This window comes from Arachis stenosperma, chromosome 7 (genome assembly GCF_014773155.1).
Source record: "Arachis stenosperma cultivar V10309 chromosome 7, arast.V10309.gnm1.PFL2, whole genome shotgun sequence".
Taxonomy (NCBI): Eukaryota; Viridiplantae; Streptophyta; class Magnoliopsida; order Fabales; family Fabaceae; genus Arachis; species Arachis stenosperma.
Window position 1 is genome coordinate 24823534 of NC_080383.1, and position 19101 is coordinate 24842634.

At 34.6% G+C, this 19101-nt stretch overlaps 1 protein-coding gene and 1 pseudogene across 2 annotated transcripts; both read right to left on the bottom strand.

Annotated features, from left to right (window-relative positions):
• Positions 1–428: 428 nt before the first annotated feature.
• Positions 429–13243, bottom strand: LOC130941928 (probable O-methyltransferase 3). Of its 2 annotated transcripts, none has more exons than XM_057870569.1 (2): positions 12390–13237; positions 429–882 (listed from the first exon to the last, which is right to left on the bottom strand). In XM_057870569.1, the coding sequence occupies exons 1-2, from the start codon at positions 13167–13169 to the stop codon at positions 574–576; spliced, it is 1089 nt and encodes a 362-aa protein (XP_057726552.1). In that variant the 5' UTR covers positions 13170–13237; the 3' UTR covers positions 429–573. The 2 variants fall into 2 exon arrangements, with proteins under 2 accessions (XP_057726552.1, XP_057726553.1); XM_057870570.1 differs by lacking the exon at positions 429–882 and adding an exon at positions 10688–11817 and having other exon boundaries at positions 12390–13243.
• Positions 13244–14479: 1236 nt separating this feature from the next.
• On the bottom strand, positions 14480–17521 carry LOC130939591 (uncharacterized; annotated as a pseudogene).
• Positions 17522–19101: the final 1580 nt, after the last annotated feature.

Below are 19101 nucleotides of genomic sequence, written 5' to 3' on the forward strand. Positions count from 1 at the left end.
TAAACCAGAAAAAATTATATACTTTTAAAATACATGTTATGATACCACATGTAGAAATTAACTTAAGCGGAAGCTTTAATTAAGATTTTAAAAGTTGTGATTTTTATATCTGACTTAGTTGTCATAATTATTTTGATTATGATAAAGTTAAACTTTAAAATTGGTTTAGTTGAATTTTAAGATTATTGGTTTCTCTCCCTTTTTCTTTCTCTTTCTTTCATACGTTCATCATGGTAGTTTACTAAAGTGTTTTCAGTAAAATAGAACAGTAAAAACCTCGTATATTATGGGTAGATAAAAAATTATTTTCATATGTGTCATTACTTTTAATCTAATGCATCTATTAAACATTAACATTAATGAATAAACTTAAATCATTAATAATTTATGAATAATTATAATTAAACGATCACAATAGAAGTTTAAACTATGATAAAGTTTTAAAATGGTTGAATTGAGATAGAACACCAAAAGAACCTTGACGACACAAGTAATTAAAGTGCAACTTTGATATTAAACAATTAAAGGACTCTCAAACACTATATTCTCATCCATTAGTGTGTGATTAAGTTGCTATGGATATATCTCAATGAGAGACCTTACTCCTAGAATTGGAGTTATCTTGTAGTCACTAAAACCAGCAGAAAATATTAATTTGGCCCATTCTTTTTCATTTCTCTCCTTTCCAGCTAGCAACACCATCATCAGCATGTCAAAAAAGAGTTGTGTTTGAAGTGATTCATCATCACCTTTCTTTTCATCCTTTATCACCATATCTATGATAATCACCTTCCCTCCGTTGCTGCCATTATTCATGATTGCCTCTTTGCATTTCCTCAATATGTTCAAACATTCCTTGTCCTCCCAGTCATGCAAAATCCACTACAGTATTACAACTTAAAGTGAAAGTTATGATACAAAAAAATAGTAAAAAAAAATCAATCATGCATGTATACCAACAAAATTATGTCATAATGTGAGGATTTTAACTTTTATAATTATAAAAAAATTCAGATATAATGATGAGCATGTCGACCCATCAAAAGTAATAATAGTCAGTCCCAACAAACTCCTCCTAATTGGACGTCAACCTATCAGAAGTATAATCTAAATCATATCAATATATAGTTCTACTTGAATTTTATATAGATCTATCTAAATTGTTTGTAAATTTCTTCTCAAACACTATAAATATGTAAAGGATTCAATATAAAAATTGTAATTAATTCTCTATCTTGGAACTCTACTAAATATTGAATATTGACAATTCCCTTACATGTATCCCTTCCCCATGTTTAATGGATCATTGCTAACTACAAGCCTTTCATTCTCCTATCTTGTGCTAACCTAGAGAAGAAATCAGGTTAAAACTCCTTAACATAGTAAATGGTTAACGAAAAAAATAAGCTGTTTAACTTTCCAAAGAAATATCATTCACCCAATTATAATTAAACAAGAATTTAATATAATATATTGAATACATTTACTACATTTGTTGTTGTTGTTACGGACCCGGATCCCCCATCGGAGCAGCCTCTGACCTGATAAGATAAGATAAGATAACTACCTCGAGCTATATAAAAAGGGGAAACAGAGTCCCCCTCAGGTACGTTACTCACTCCCTACACACATACCTCCTAGATCCATTTTGACTTGAGCGTCAGAGTGTCTTTAAAGGTATCCACCCCCGTCGCTCCACTCAGACAACCCGACAACTGCCTCGACTCGCAAGTCTCTAATCCATCTCACAACCCGTATCAGAAACTTCTAGTACATTGGCACTGTCTGTGGGTTCTTGCCAAATTGTGGCACGCCGCATGACGGAGAATCTCGAAGAGCAATCCTCAAGTCATCATCACAATTCAAACCCGCGAAGCCAGATACCCGAACTTCGAGATAGCATTTTCCTCACCCACGGATGGATAACCGACGCTGTGCACCGCCAGCCAACCCCTGTTTGACGGTAACAGAAGAAGGACAATCGGCAGCCTGGTAAAGTTCGAGCACCTAATGGCCTAGGAGAGAAAATAATCCAGATAAATCAAGAACTTTGTCTCAGAGTGCAAAACCTCGAAGGCCGAGTCACGTCCAAGAAGTGATACCACCCGAAACATGCAAGTCAAGCAACCTTAGGACCCGATCGTATCGTGAAACCAAGAATGACAGGTCACCTGAACAACGACATGGAAAATGCCACAACCACAACATTTCCAGAGATCTGAAATGCTGATACGATGAGGACGACCGAAGACACCGTCGAGATACCAAGCGAACACGAAGCGAACATGTGATAATGGGAGCCACCCCATTCACCGAGAAAATTCTGAAAGCCAAGCTCTCAAAGGGCTTCGACAAGCCCACTAATATGAAATACGATGGGACGAAGGACCCGCAAGAGCATCTCACGGTCTTTGAGGCCAGGATAAACCTAGAAGGAGTCGCCGATGCGGTCCAATACAGGGCCTTTTCAGTAACCCTAGTCGGTCCCGCGATCAAATGGATCAACACCCTCCCCAATGGCTCTATATCTAGTTTTGATTATGTCTCCGGGAAGTTTATCGCATAGTTTACCACCAGGATCACCAAAGCAAGACATCTGATCACCCTACTCGAAATCACTTAAAGACAAGACGAATCCATGAGGAAATACCTCAATAGGTTCAACGATGAATGCCTAACAGTCAACAGACTTATGGACTCGGTAGCCAGTATTTGTCTGACCAATGGCCTTATGAACGAAGACTTCCGAAAGTACCTCACCACCAAGCCAGTTTGGACCGTGCATGAAATCCAAAATGTCACAAGAGAATACACAAATGACGAAGAGGTAAGCCAAGTCGTGGCCGCCAATAAACGGCAACACGACACCTCGTAGCAACCCACCACCAAAAGATACTCCAAAAGAATACTTCATATCCACTGCCCTGAGCCAGCCACTCAGGGTAAGAAAGTTCACTAACTACACCCCCTACCCGCCTCGATCACAGAGATCTATCACCAAATAACGGAACGAGACATCCTCTTAAAGGCGCGACAACTAAAGGAGTAAATAGGTGGAAATAAAAGCCTATACTGCAACTACAACAGAGGGTACAAACACAAGACCCAAGACTGCTTCGATCTGAAGGACGCTATCGAACAAGCCATCCAAGATGGCAAACTGCCCGAATTCGCCAAGATTATCTGAGAAGCCAAAAAGACTGCAAAACAAAGATCACCAAAATGGGAAGGTCGTAGCCCTAGAATGGCACAACAAGCACACCAAGAAAGCCTAAAAATCGACCCGACCGTAATAGTAAATGTGATCACAGGGAAAGACGCGCCAAAAAATCCAAATTAGAGCTAAAGAAAGACCTCAGGGTGCTAGCCGTAAAAAATGAAACACCAACCTCGACCCTCCCAGCAGCAATCACGTTCCTTCCCGATGACTGCCAACACAGTACGTCGACACAGGACGCCCCCTTCGTAATCTCAGCCAGAGTCGAAACCAGCCTGGTCAAATGTTTTTTTGTAGATACCAGAGCAGAGTTCAACATCCTTTTCTGAGGTGCCTTTGACAAGCTTGGCCTCCGAAACAAAAACATATGGGACCATCGAAAAGGAATAACCAGGCTCAGAGATAATTTTCTCAAACTAGATGGCTCCGTCATACTACCAGTCACCATCGGTACTGGAAACCAAAGGTAGGGGTGTTCATGGATCGGGTCCGATCCGCATATCCGCAGTGTTTATCCGAATCCGATCCGAAATTGTGGATATGGATCCGATCCGCAAGGCTTTCAGATCGGATTGCGGATTTTGTGTTGGTATCCGCATATCCGTGTATCCGCAAAAATAAAGAAATAAATAAGTAAATATTCTTTTTATGTTTTATTTCAACTAATAATTATCATATATGTTGTATTATTTTAATTTATTATTTAAGAAAAGTATGTTTTAAGAGTAAACATATTTAAAAGAATAGAAAAAATGAATTCTATTGATATTTTTTTAATAAAAATAAGCTTTTAAAAATATTTTTGTGTTTTACAGATATATCCGATATCCGATCCAATCCGATCCGCAAATGTGCGGATCAGATCCAACCTTAGAAACTACGGATATTGGATCCGATCCGATCCGATGATTTTAGTGCGGATCGGATCGAAATTTTGGTCATATCCAATCCGATCCGATCCGCGTTCACCCTTAACCAAAGGAAAACCATTATCTCAGAATTCGTAGTGCTAAAAGATTCCATAGCCTATAACATCATCCTCGGAAAAAAGACGATCAACGATCTATCCACCGTCATCTTCACCAAGTTCCCAATCATGAAGTTTCAGGCTGACAACGGCACCATCGGAACAATATACGGGGAATGGGAAGTTGCAATAGAGTGCAACAACACCAGTCTAACCCTCCGCAAAAGGTCCCGAGATGCGGCAGACATCTTTTTTGCTGACCTCGATGCACGCTATGACGGCTAACCCTGACCAGAACTGAAAAGAGACATGGAAAAACTACAAATAGGGCAGACCAAGAATGAATTCACATTCATCAACAAAAACCTACCCTACAACCTAAAATGCGACCTGATCAAGCTCCTGAGACAAAACAAGAACATATTCGCATTCACCCCGGCCGACATGCTAAGCATAGACACTGATCTAATGTCCCATCGCTTAGTTGTAGATCCAAAGGCCAAACCGATGGCTTAGAGGAGAAAAAAAATGTCTCCCGACTAAGCATCCGAAGTCAAAAGACAAGTCAAAGCACTACTTGAAGCAAGCTTCATCATCCAAGAGCTCCCCTACACGACCTAGTTGGCCAACTCGTACTAGTAAAAAAGGCAAACTGCAATTGACAAATGTGCACCGATTACACAGACATGAACAGAGCTTGTCCTAAAGAAGCCTTTCCCCTACCAAACATCGACGGATTAGTAGACGCTGCCTCGAGACATCTGTACCTTAGCTTCATGGATGCATACTCCGAGTACAATCAAATACCGATGCACCACCCTAACGAGGAGAAAACTGTGTTTGTTGTAACACCCTTACTATCAGAATGTCACGCTTTTAGCTGCGTCACTCTGAGAGCAAGAAGTATTACGACGACCTCATATACTTAGTAATAAAGTATGAGCCTTTAACTCGAAATCCTATTGCTGTTTTCTTTGAAAAATCAGAAAAAAATACTTTATCTTGAAAACAAACAAGCATATTCATATATACAAAACTTATTACATAAGTAGCTTATAAATATAATATACATATAAAACATACAACTCCTATCCCTCTTACAATATTATAATAACAAAGACGAGGGAAGAAAAATTATCTAACTAAAACAACATCGTATAAACAAAACGCAATAAAACTCTTCGTAAGCTCCTTCATTCAATTCTTGAAAAGGTAAAACTGTAGGGGGTGAGAACCTAACCACGCGGTCTCACCATAGAGTTTCAGAATTATCATAAGAAGATATTTAATAAGAAAACTGGTTTAAAGCTTATTGATTATCATTGTCTTATGAATCTTTTAAAAACCAATGGCTAATTATCCAAAAACCTTTTTTAAAAAAAATCAATATTTAAATATGTTAGAAATACAAAACCTTTCTTTTCTTATAAGAAAATCTTAATCAGTTTTCTAGACTGTATGAATGACCAACCTATTCCAAACATAGGTTCATTAAGTCTATGCTAAACCAGCTTGACTTTTCATACTTTACAAAAACCTCAATAAAAAACCAATTACGGTCTCATGCCCATTCACGCAATCAATCAGCACTTATCATCAATTCAGCATCAAAATTCAATCTCAAAAGTACCACACCAGAGCAAATACAGACTAAACAGATAAGAAAAGCACAGACATAGATAGCAGTTACAGCAAGTAGCTCAGATAGCACTTAATAATAGTTAAGCAATTAGGCATTCCAAAACAAATTCAAACCCAAATAAAGCATGCAAATGCATATGATGCATGTCTGACCTATGGCCGATGAGTCTCATCTGTCGGTTATATAACTAACCCAACATGTCCGGTAGCTAACCCAGGCATCTCTTCTTGAAATTGGTGAGCGGTATAGTACCACGATCCTCACCTGGTGGGCGGTAAACCACCTCGATCCCCACCATCTGCGGGCGTTAAACCACCTCGATCCCCCCAGATATTTTCAATTGGAAAAGAAAAACCTGTGGGCGATAAATGACCAACATCCCCACCAAACATATTCATTTAAAAACTGGTGGGTGGTAAATAACCACGATCCTCACAAAATAATTTTTCTTTAGAATCTGATGGGCTGTAAATAATCATTATCCCCACAAAACATTTCTATATCAAATTCATCCTCATCATCATTCAATTCATTCAATAATTATCATCATCACACCTCCTTTTCCGTTCATCAATTATTTACACTCAAAACATGATTCTCTTCTCAAAGAAATCAAACTCGAAACATAAACCTTTCCTTGATAAATCGAATTCAAAATAGTATAGTTCTTTTCTTAACTAAATAAAACTCAAAATATAATACTTTTCTTAATAAATTGAAACTCCAACATAATACTTTTCTTAATAAATCAAGTTCCAAAACATAATGCATTTCTTTTCTTTATAAATCAAAGTCAAATAATATTATTCTTTTATCCATACTTGTTTAAATAATACTTCAAGCAAAATCTCCATTTTTTATAAAAATTTTGGCAGCATCTCCTTTAAAATTCAGACTTTGCCACCCATCTCGGGTCCCAACCAAACCACCTTTCAAACCCTTTTCAAATTATTTCCAATAAGCCAAACCAATTCCAATATCAAAATCATTTCTAACTCTCAATTTATTACCAATAAATCAAACCAACATTTTCTCAAACTCTTTTTAACAATTTCAAATCCAAGCCATGCCTTAATATAAATATATATATAAATCAGTTTTCCAAAATAAATTCACTTTTCAGTATAAACTTTCAATAACCACATGCCAACTCAAGAAAATCAATAATCTAATCAAACAAATGACTTCATTCATCCAAAACAATTTAACTCAATCCATAAAATTCACGTTATCACTAAATATATATTTTTCGTCCTCCTCGCCCTCCTCCTTGGCTATGTCAGCCTTCAACCTCGCTAAGTTGGTTAACCCTCTTGTCACTTGAATTGAAAAAGGAAAAAGAAGAAAGAATGAGTTTCAAACCTGGGAAGTAGAGAGGTACCAAAGAAAGCAGTTAAACACACACCAATGTAAGTTTGGCACATCGCCAGATCGCCCATGATGTCCCAAGTATTCAATGGACCTTCCCCGAAAATCGACCACAAAACATCGCTGTTGTCTTTGTTCTCGGGAGACAGCCCCTTGTAGGTTACACGCGTCAAGTACGACGCAGCAGCCCAAAATTCTAGTACGTTAGAAACTGACGTTCAACCTCCAAGGTCAACCAAAAGGGGTGGTGCCCCTAAGCATGACGCACTTTAAAGTACTTCCTTTAAACTAGTGAAAAGAGTCTTCAAATAACTCAAATATTTGCCGGTTCAGGTGAGCTCGGAACAACACATAACCCTTTTGGTGTTTCCCTTGGTCGGAAGAGTACACAAAAAGAAAAACAGGAACACCTCCACTCGAGCTAGAAGTTCCAGGTACTTGTAGACCAACTCAAAAATCCAGATGGCCGTCCAACTATTGGGATGCAATTGAGACGGCGCCACCAAACATCAGTTAAGCAATGCCTGCACAAACTCCGAGAATGAAATCGCACCCCCAGCCATGTGAACATAGATTTAGAAACCGACATCCAATCGACAATTCCAGGGAGTTAGGGTTTATATAGTAGACCCTCTTGTCTTCCCCGGGGAGTATGAGCTCGTACTGACGCTGCAGCCCTGGCCAAATCACTATATATATATATATATATATATACTCTGGCCGACCTTAGTTTCGTAAGTTGAGTTTGGAGCTTGTTATCTGTTTTTTGGAATTTTGATCCATATATATGCTTTAAACCTTCCTTTTGATCTTGCTTATCCATCTATGCTTATCTTTCATGAGTGATGCAATTTTTGCTTCGTTTTTGACTAACTTCCCTTTCAAGGCTCCTAGTTACAATTCTCTTCAATTATATTATATATGTATTTTTACTTTTAGAGGACATAGCGCCTCACCACCTCTGATTTACGTCCAAGGCGTAAAACTCTGCGTGGCAGGGTGTTACAATTTTCACCATTTCTACCCAAAAAACCCAAAAATACCTCCAAAATGAAAGACGCAACAGCAAACAAATCAAGGGTTAAAGGATGAAAAACAAAATGAACCTATACAATGAAGTGGGAGGCACCAACCTAATCCTGAAGAATCACACAAGGAAGAGGAAATCGCATTCAAGCAATGGCAGAATAAAGGTACGTCAGGGAAGAACCAAACGCCAAATGAAGAACTACAGAAGTAGAGTGAGCGAAAGGAGAAGAAGAAACAATTACAAAATAAACATAAAATGTTTAAAAAAGAAATACAAAGAGGCAAAGGGAAGAATTGGAAAGAGAAACCAAAAAGTCCCTTTGCATTAAATGACATCATGGCACCTAGGGGAATGCAACTGACAAAACTCCCTTCAAGGAAAGCGACAGACAAGCCACGGAATGGCCAAGCGCTCCTCGAATCCCCAACCTTGATCGAGGAACCCAGACGACGCGCTCCTTGCCAAGCCATGCAACGGCAACCAAAAGTTCCTTCAGCGATAAAGATCGGGCACACTCATTCTCTCGCTTCGGGAGCAACTGTTACGGACCCGGTTTTTGGGTTCCCCATCGGAGCAGCCTCCGACCCGATCTGACCCCCTTCGCAGTCCAACCGGCCCTACAATTCCTAGCCAACATTCAATATCTCTCTTATCTTAATTGATAAGATAAGATAACTACCTCAAGCTATATAAAGGGAAGGTAGAGGCCCTTTTAGGTATGTTACTCACTTCCTACGCACATACCTCCTAGATCCATTCTAACTTACACTTCGGAGTGTCTTTGCAGGTATTACTCATCCCGCAGCTCCAGTCAAACAATCTGACAACCGCATCGACTTGCAAGTCCCCAATCCATCTCACAATCTGTACTAGAGATTTCTATTATTATTATTAGATGCTAATTTTATTGTTTTTAATTTATAATTATTATTAAAACTCAACTTTCTAAACGAATAGAACCAATTGTACAATATATACATCTAAAAAGACTATGATGTCAGTTTTTTTTTATATTGATCATCGGTCTTTGTTTTGTTGAATCGGGTTTTACGTTTAAATTTATTTTTGTGAGAACAGAAAGTGATTAAGTGAGGCACTTTAAACTTTTTATGTTACCATTTATCATTGTGCTTTGGAGCATAAATAGTGCACATAATAAAATAAAAAAACAGAATAAACTAAAAATTTAATTTTGATGTACTGTTAATATAGAATAATTTTATACGTGTATTTAATTACGTGATATTATATCAAAAAAATATATATTTTGTATTGACGATGTAAATGTTTATTTAAAAAAATAAATATAATTATATAATTGTATAAAATATTTTATATTGTCGATACATCATAAATAAAATCATAAATTAATGATATAAAATATTTTGTTAACAACTAATCAAAATAAGTATATCCTATAAGAAAATTAAAAGATTCACATTTCATCTAATCCTTGTGATAGCTACTGTCTATTCTATCGCGCTACCAAGAGATTAGACAATAAGTATGTTCTCAAATACCGTATTTATCCAGATGTAAACTTTCACATCTATGCGCATATAGTAATTATTAGGGAGTTAGTTAGTGTTAGCTAGTATAGCTACTAGTGCAGTGAAGTTATGATTCCTCCCTTTGATATTATTGGGAGTCATACATCACTAATACCCTATCTATGTGTGTATTTCTCAGTAAGACTCACTTTTTTTAAATACATAATGATTTCGGTTAGGTAAACAATAATTTTTGTAAAAAATGTAAGTAATGAGTTTTAGAATTGATTTAATAAAATAAAAAAAAAATTCACTTCTAAATTACCTCATAAACCTTAACATTAGGATAACTGTTTATACATCTAATGAATTAAACATCCAATCATTGTTAATTGTATATAAATAAATCAAATAAAAAAATAACCATTCAATTAAAAATAATAAATATAATCATTTATATACCTATTAAATTAAACATCTGATATATTTATTATTTACATTATTTAGTATTCTCATTATTTATCTATACTTTTTCATATCCAATTGCTATGCGCATGCTTTCATACCTTAGCTTTGGTCTCAACAGTAATTATGAGTTCCAGACAGATACACATTATTATTAATCTATATTCATATGATATAATTCTAACTACTCTTATAAATCCAATTAAAATAAACATAGGATTCTAAATAGAAAAAAAATTATTTAATATTTAATAATATAATCACACATATAGGTTGCCTTCAATTAAAAAAATTCTCTCAAAAGGAAAATCCATTAAACAATAATTTGAAAGAAGAAAAAAAAAACTATATTGATTACTTAATGCAAACTATTGGAGAATATTAGGTGATTTGAATCTTAATTAAATTGATCTTGATTCATATTTATGTTAACAATAGGATATTAGAAATTATTATTTAATTCTTTTGTAATTTGTTCATCACCTATATATAAAGATAAATGGGATAGGATATTAAACATTTATTATTATTTGATTAGATTCTTATTTGTTCATCACCTATATTTTTTTTTATTTTTTATGATATTTTTTAACTTGACAAGTCAATGATTAATTTACTGTGAATTAAAGTTCTATTTAAAGGTTTATTGTTGGCCAATAAATTACTACATACACAAGACAGGATTTAAGTCCCTCATACTTATTTAAGCAGATTAGTAAACTAACCACTAGACCAACTCAACTTGATTCGTTCATCGTCTATATGAAAAGGAGTACTGTACATATAGGGGTGGCAGGTGGGTTTGCCCGCCCCGCCCTACCCACCGCGTTAAAAGCCCACCATTTAATAGACTAATTCGCTCCGTCCTGTTTATTAAGACGGTCCCAAATTTTTATCCCGTTCTATCTAATGAAAAATTGGTAGGATAAGCCCACCATTTTTTAAAAAAAATATTAAATTATTAAATATTAAAAAAATAATTTCATAAATATTTTAATAAATTTATAATTTTTAAAGATATAAAAAATTATAATTTCTAAATTCACAACTACTAAAGATTTTATAATTCTAAATATTTAATAAACATAATTGTCAACAAAGTTTTTTTAAAAAAATAATAAAATTAACATTGTCCAAAACAAAACAAACATTGTTCAAAGTATATAATAAACATTGTCCAAGTCTTTAATTAGTCAAATATAGTCTAAATTATAACTTAAAGTAAAACAAACAAATATTTCAAATATAAGTACAGAAATAATGTTCCAAATTCAATTATTATCTTAAAACCAAAAGCCCACCAGGCAAACCCATCCCACCATGTCAAAATCCGTCAAAACCGATTAGAAGGTGCAAGTTAGGCAGATTTTTTTATTATAACGGTCTCAAATTTCTAGCTCAATCCGCCCTTTTTAGCGAATTACACGAGTCGGCCTTGCGCGTTTCTACCCATTTGCCATCCCTACATATATCATATTGGGTATTTAGGCAACCAACTTGGGTTGGTCGAGTGGTCACCTCACTCGTCCGCTTAAGCAAGTGTCGGGAGTTCGAACCCCGCCTTGTGCATATAGCAACTCATTGGCCAGTGGCAGACCCTTAAATAGAGCTCAGATCCGCGACGGATTAGTCCTTAACCTGTTGGGTTGGGAGATACCGTTTGGGTAAACAAAAAAATATTGGGTATTTAGGTAGCGTTTGATTTATGTCGTTCTTGAGACAGAGACACAAAGACATAAATGATTAGTATATGTGTAGTGTGGTTGATAAAACATTAAATAAGACACTATAAAATTAGAAAAAGTTCATATTTTTTAAAAATTAATAAAAAATAAAAATACAAAAAATTGATAAAAAATAAAAGTATAAAAAATTGATAAAGAATGAAAGTGTAAAAATTAATTATATAAAAATTAATAAAAAATAAAAGTATAAATAATTTTGTCTAATTAATTGTGTCTTTATTATGTCTCAAAATTAAAAAAAAAAACACTAACTATATATATTCTATATGTGTATTTATGTATTAATATGTCTATCTAAAATTTGTTTCTTAACAAACAAATAATAAACAAATCCTAGGGTGTCCATATCTCTACGTTTGTCTCTTTCAAACCAAACGTGCCTTATAGAATATATGATTATCCAGTTTATAATTCTTGAGCAATTATCATGAATTATAAGACAAACAACTAATAATATTTTATTACCTTCAACAAAATAGCATTAGAGGGAGGAATGGCCTCAAACATGTCTCCTCCAATATATTTAAGGTTCTCAGTCCCTTCAAATTCGAAGCCAGCAACAACATGCGGTTGGTCGAATACAATGCACTCCAATTGGGGAAATGATTTGGCAATGGCCTTTGCAAGAGTTCCAGTGCCTCCACCAACATCAACCAATGATTCCAAACCCTCAAACACGCCCTTGTACTTGTCATCAAGCAACAAATTGCAAACTAATCGGGCATCACTTGCCATGGCGTCATTGTAAAGATTATTAAATTTAGGCTCACGGCTAAAAAACTCAAAAAAGATTATCCCATGTTCAGTTTGAAATGGTGTAGCATCATCATTTCTAAACCATGGAGACAATTGATGCCATGGTTTTGTGAAGATGGGATCAAGCATGGCAAGCAAGAAAGGCGTCACACTCAAGGGGTTGTCCTTAAGTAGTAACATAGATGAATCCGTTAGAACATACCCGACTTCGAGCTCATTGTTGGCCACATTCTTGGTAGCGAAGAAGCCAGAATGGATCAAGATTCTCATCAAGCGATGAATGAAGGAGGATTTTGATGGATGAATTTGCAATGAAGCAATAAGCTTTGAGAGTGGCATGGGTTGGCCATAATTATAAATGGTTTCAGGTATGCTTAAGTCAACAGCACATTTAAGGGACATAGAATTTATGAAATTGAATATGTGATTCCAAATGTGGCTTTGAGCTTTAAGAAGTTTAGCTGCTTGCATTTCACTTTGGAGTTCCATGATGTTTCTATATGAAATGCTAGCTAGATCAATAACATAGCGTATATATGAACATCTAGATAGATAATTTGTGGTGACTGGAGAGGAACCCCACTTGGGCCTATTATTGATAAGGCAACGGTTTGTTTGGTACTGTTACTTTAAAAAAAAAAAAAATAGTCATGTTTTAAATAAGATTTAAATACTATCCTTTTCTTCCTTATCCTCTATCTTCCTATTGACACAGGCAGATTGATGGCACACTTAAGACCAGAATTAACAACGCCAATAATATTTTGATTTTGGTGAATTTTATGGTGTAGAAGGAGAGAATCTTCTACGCCTATATATATTTGTTATTAATAGAAAAAGCTATCAAATATCCGAAAAAAGAAAATTTATAAGACAATATCTGTCATTATTTTAATAAGTTGCAGAATTTTTTTATGTTTGTTGCTCCTTGATGCACGTAAAGAAATTTAAATTTAATAAATATTTATTTAATTAGTGATTATAAAAATAATGTTGGGCTTTTATTTATTTTTTGTTGTGAATTCTATTTATTTTGGATCAGACCATATTTATAAATAAAAATTAAAAATACAGACTTAAATTTTATAAAAAATTTTATATGTATTAAAGTATGGTGCAACATATCGACCAAAAAAAAAAAGTATGGTGCAGCATAGCAGGAAAAAAAAAAAGGTCTCCTTCTAAAATGTTCACCAGAAATACATAAATTTTTTTTATGATAATTAGACACGTATTTTGGAATAATAGTTAATAAAATTTATATTAAAATATTAATTAAATTAAATAATTATTTGAAATAACTGTCAAAATTTATTAGAAATACCAAAAGAGTAATAATTTGGTTAAAAAATTTGAAAAAGTAATATATATTTAGGAAAATAATATGATTACGGTTTAAAAGGTTAAAAATTTTCATAAATAATAGTTATAATAAACAATATAAATTTGTGATATACCTAAATACAATTTTTAATTAATATATGTGATAACCTAATTTAAAATTAAGTTTATCTATTTTACAATATTAAACATTATTTTATATTGTATTTTAATTTTTAAGTTGATAAATAAATAATTAATTATTTTTAATTTATTATGTGCTAATTTTTAATTGTGAGATAAATTTGATTATTTCACATATCAAGTATTAAATCTTACGGACAACACCAAAATTCAAAGTCACAAGACATGTTTTTCCTCTCTTACTGAGTTAAAGAGTAGTGAACTAACTCAATCAACAACAACAACAGTAAAGCCTTGTCCCACTAAGAGGGGTCGGCTACATGAATCAAACGACGCTATTGTGCTCTGTCATGTATCATATCTACAGAGAGACTGTTTACATGTAGATCTCGTTTGACCACCTCATGGATGGTCTTCTTAAATATTCCTCTGCCTTTCGCCCTTTATGCATCTTCCATCTCATCCACCCTCCTGATTGGATGTTCTATTGGTCTTCTTCTCACATGTCCAAACCATCTGAGACGCGATTTAACCATCTTTTCTACAATGGGTGCTACTCCAACTCTCTCCATTATATCTTCATTCCTTATTTTATCCAATCGCGTATGACCACTCATCCATCTCAACATCTTCATCTCTGCCACACTCAGCTTATGTTCGTGCTCCCCTTTAGCCGTCCAACACTCCATACCATACAGCATAGCCGGTCTTATAGTGGTGCGATAGAATTTAACTTTCAGTTTTAGAGGCACTTTTTTGTCGCATATAAAACCAGATGCACTCTGCCATTTTGACCAACCTACTCGGATACTATGATTTACATCCTGTTCAATCTCTCCATTATCATGTATGATGCACCCAAGATACTTAAAACCTTTAACTTTTCGTAGGATATTTTCTCCAATATTCACCTCTATATTGGGGTTTTCCCTTCTCAGACTGAACTTACATTCCATATATTCCATCTTGCTACGGCTTATGCGCAAACCATACACTTCTAAAGTTTCTCTCCATAACTCCAACTTCTTATTTAGGTCTTCCCTTGACTCTCCCATAAGGACGATATCATCGGCAAAAAGCATGCACCATGGTACAGGCTCTTGGATGTGCTCTGTGAGTACTTCCAAGACTAATGTGAAAAGGTATGGACTTAAGGATGATCCCTGGTGCAATCCTATACCAATAGGAAATTCCTCTGTCACACCACCTTGAGTATTCACACTAGTTGTGGCCCCATCATACATGTCTTTAATTGCCCGAATATATGCGATCTTTACTCTCCTCTTTTCTAAAACCTTCCATAAGACCTCCCTTGGTACCCTATCATAAGCTTTTTTCAAATCAATAAACACCATATGTAGATCCCTTTTATTACTACGATACCTCTCCATCAACCTTCTTAATAGGTATATCGCTTCAGTGGTAGATCTGCCTGGCATAAATCCAAATTGGTTCTCTGTTACTTGTGTCTCTTTTCTCAACCTCCGTTCTATCACCATTTCCCATAACTTCATAGTATGACTCATAAGCTTAATCCCTCTATAATTTTCGCAACTTTGTATATCCCCTTATTCTTGTAGATAGGTACCAAGGTGCTCTTTCTCTACTCATCAAGCATCTTCTTTGACCTTAAAATCTCATTAAAAAGCTTGGTTAACCAGTTGATGCCTTTTTCTCCAAGACCTTTCCAAACCTCAATCGGGATATTATCAGGTCCTACTGCCCTGCCATTTTTCATCTGCTTTAGAGCCTCTTTTACCTCGAAGTCTCTAATCCTTCGATAGTAGTCAAAGTTTTGATCTTCTTCCCTTGTGCATAATCGACTAAGGCTCGGAAGAGTCTTCTGTCCCTCATTAAATAACTCGTAGAAGTAGCTCTTCCACCTTTCATTAATCTTCTCCTCTTGAGCCAACACCTCTCCATCCTTATCCTTTATGCACTTAACTTGATCCAAATCTCTCGTTCTTCTTTCCCGGCTCTTTGCGATTCTATATATACCTTTTTCTCCTTCTTTCGTGCCCAAAGACTGGTAGAGACCCTCATATGCTCTTATTCTTGCTTCACTTACAGCCACTTTTGTCTCTTTCTTAGCCGCCTTATATTTTTCCCAATTATCTGCATTGCGGCATAAAGACCACTCTTTAAAGCATTCCCTTTTTATCTTTATTTATCTTTTCTTGTATACTCGCATTCCACCACCGGGACTCCTTGTCTCTTGGTCCTATTCCTTTAGATTCACCAAAACTTTCTTTTACTGTTCTTCTAATAACTTCTGCCATCTCCCTCCACATCTCTTCCGTGCTTCCATTCCCATCCCACTTTGCCTCCTCTTCTCCTACCCGTCTTAGGAAGCTTCTTTGTTCCTCACCTTTCATCCGCTACCACCACGTCCTTGGGTTCTTCGTATGATGTCTTTTCCTCAACTTTTGCTCAACGCGAAAATCCATGACGAGCACCTTATGTTGTGTTGTCAAACTCTCTTCCGGGATAATTTTACAGTTAATACAAAAATTTCTGGTTGACTCTCCTCAACAAGAAGAAGTCGATTTGAGAGCTTGTCATGCCACTCTTATAGGTTATAAGATGTTCGTCTCTCTTTTTAAAACATATATTTGCGATGAGAAGATAAAAGGTTGAGAAAAAGTCTAAAATAGTTTTACCCTCGGCATTGATCACCCCGAAACCATGGCTTCCGTGAATACTCCCATATCCAGTCACTTCTCTCCCAACATGGCCATTTAAATCTCCTCCTAAGAAAATCTTATCTCCCAAAGGCATGCCTTGAACCAAACTCTCTAGATCCTCCCAAAACCTTATCTTGTGTTGTTCGTCCGAACCCACTTGCGGTGCATAGGCGCTAATCACAGGGAAAGAACCTCCCTCCACCACAAGTTTGATAGAGATGATTCGATCTTCCACCCTCTTGACATCCACTCGTCCTTCTTCCACTGCTTATCCACAATTATTCCAACCCCATTCCTATTCGTTACCTTTCCTGTATACCAAAGTTTGAAACCAGAAGTATCCAACTTCCTAGCCTTTGCACCAACCCATTTCATTTCTTGTAGACACATAATGTTAATCTTCCTCCTTGTCATGGTGTCTACCACCTCCATGGACTTTTCTGTTAGAGTGCCTATGTTCCATGTCCCAAATCTCAACCTTCTGTCGCTTCGACCTTTACCTTTTACTTTGTGAACTAGCTTATTTACCCTCGTTCGTTCACGAAAATGCGAGAACCCTTGCTTATTTAACACTACATCCGGGCACCGATGCAGTGGCTCTTGCTTTGACACCGTACTCGAGCCATACGGCGCGTTGCTTCCGGACAACGACATAGCTTTAGCGCAATAATGTCTTTGATTCATGTCATAGGGGTTCGGCTATATTTTTATGTTGGTTGTCGAAGACCTAACACAACCCTCCTCCTTTATCCGGGCTTGGGACCGGCTATGTACCGCAAGTGTAACATAGGTGGAGTTAGTGAACTAACTCAATCGAGAAAAAATAATTTTTACCATCTATCTATTAGTAATATATTAAAAGAGAGTTAAAGGTAATTTTCATATTCATTCTTAGTCTCCTAAAAAGTTATATTTAGCTCTCTTTTACACTGTGTTTGGAATAAAAGAAAACTAAAGGAAAGAAAATGGAGAGAATGAAAATGAATGGAAAACTTAGTTTTCCGTTGATTGGATGTGAAAGAAAATTGGACGGAAAGGAAAAAAACGTGGAATCTGTGTTTAACTTTTCACTTCATCTATGCGAAGAAAATTGAGGAAAATTTGTAAGTAAGCATAATATTACAAATTTACCCTTTGTTATATTAATATATTATAATTTTTATGTAATATAAATAAGGATATTAATGTAATTTTATTTAGGTATGATTTTCTCTCTTTTTATTTTTCCTTTCATCTAAACAAAAAAAAAAAAATTTCTTTCTACTTTCTTTTCTTTTATTTTTCTCTTCATCCAAACAACACTAAAAAAATTAACTTTTCTTTCTATTTTCTTTTCTCTCATTTTTTTTATCTATTTTTTTCTTTTATTTTCTGTTTTGCATCCAAACAAAGTGTTAATATATTACTAATAGATAGATGGTACAAGATTTACTACTAAAAGAAAAAAAAGTGTGTTATGACTTTGAGATTTAATATTGTCTGTATTAAAATCTGATCAAATTTAACACTTGATATGTAAGATAATCAAATTTATTAATCTCACAATTAAAAATTAGTACATAATAAACTAAAAATAATTAATTATTCATCTATCAATGCGACTTAAAAATCAAAATACGGTATGAAATACAGTTTAATATTATAAAGTAGGTAAATTTAAATTTAAATTAGTATTCAAATCACATATAAATTAAGAATTGTATTTATGTATATTGCAAATTTTATATTGTTTACTATAATTATTGTTTATGAAAATTTTTTAACCTTTTAAACCGTAATCATTATTATTTTTTTAAATATATATTACTTTCTCAAATTTTTAACCAAATTATTACGCTTTTGGTATTTCTAATAAATTTTGACAGTTATTTTAAATAATTATTTAATTTAATTAGTATTTTAATATAAATTTTGTTAATTATTATTCTAAAAAACGTGTGTAATTACCATAAAATTTTTTATGGATTTCTTGTGAACATCTTAGAAGGATACTTTTTTTTCTCTGCTGCACCATACTTAATACATGCTTTAATACATATAAATAATTTTATAAAATTTAGGTCTATATTTTTAATTTTTATTTATAAATGTGGTCTGACCCAAAATAAATATAATTCACAAAAAAAAAATAAAAAATAAAAAGTTCAACATCATTTTCATAATCACTAATTAAATAAATATTTATTATATTTAGTTACTAAATTCCTTCACATGCATCAAGGAGCAACAAAAATAAAAAAATTTTGCAACTTATTAAAACAATGGCAGATATT

Excerpts from the sequence above, each read along its gene's own strand:
- LOC130941928 (XM_057870569.1), bottom strand. The coding sequence starts at position 13,169 with ATGGAACTCCAAAGTGAAATGCAAGCAGCTAAACTTCTTAAAGCTCAA. Across the intron at positions 883-12,389 it reads CTAATGCTATTTTGTTGAAG|TGGATTTTGCATGACTGGGA; the intron begins GTAATAAAATAT and ends GTAATACTGTAG.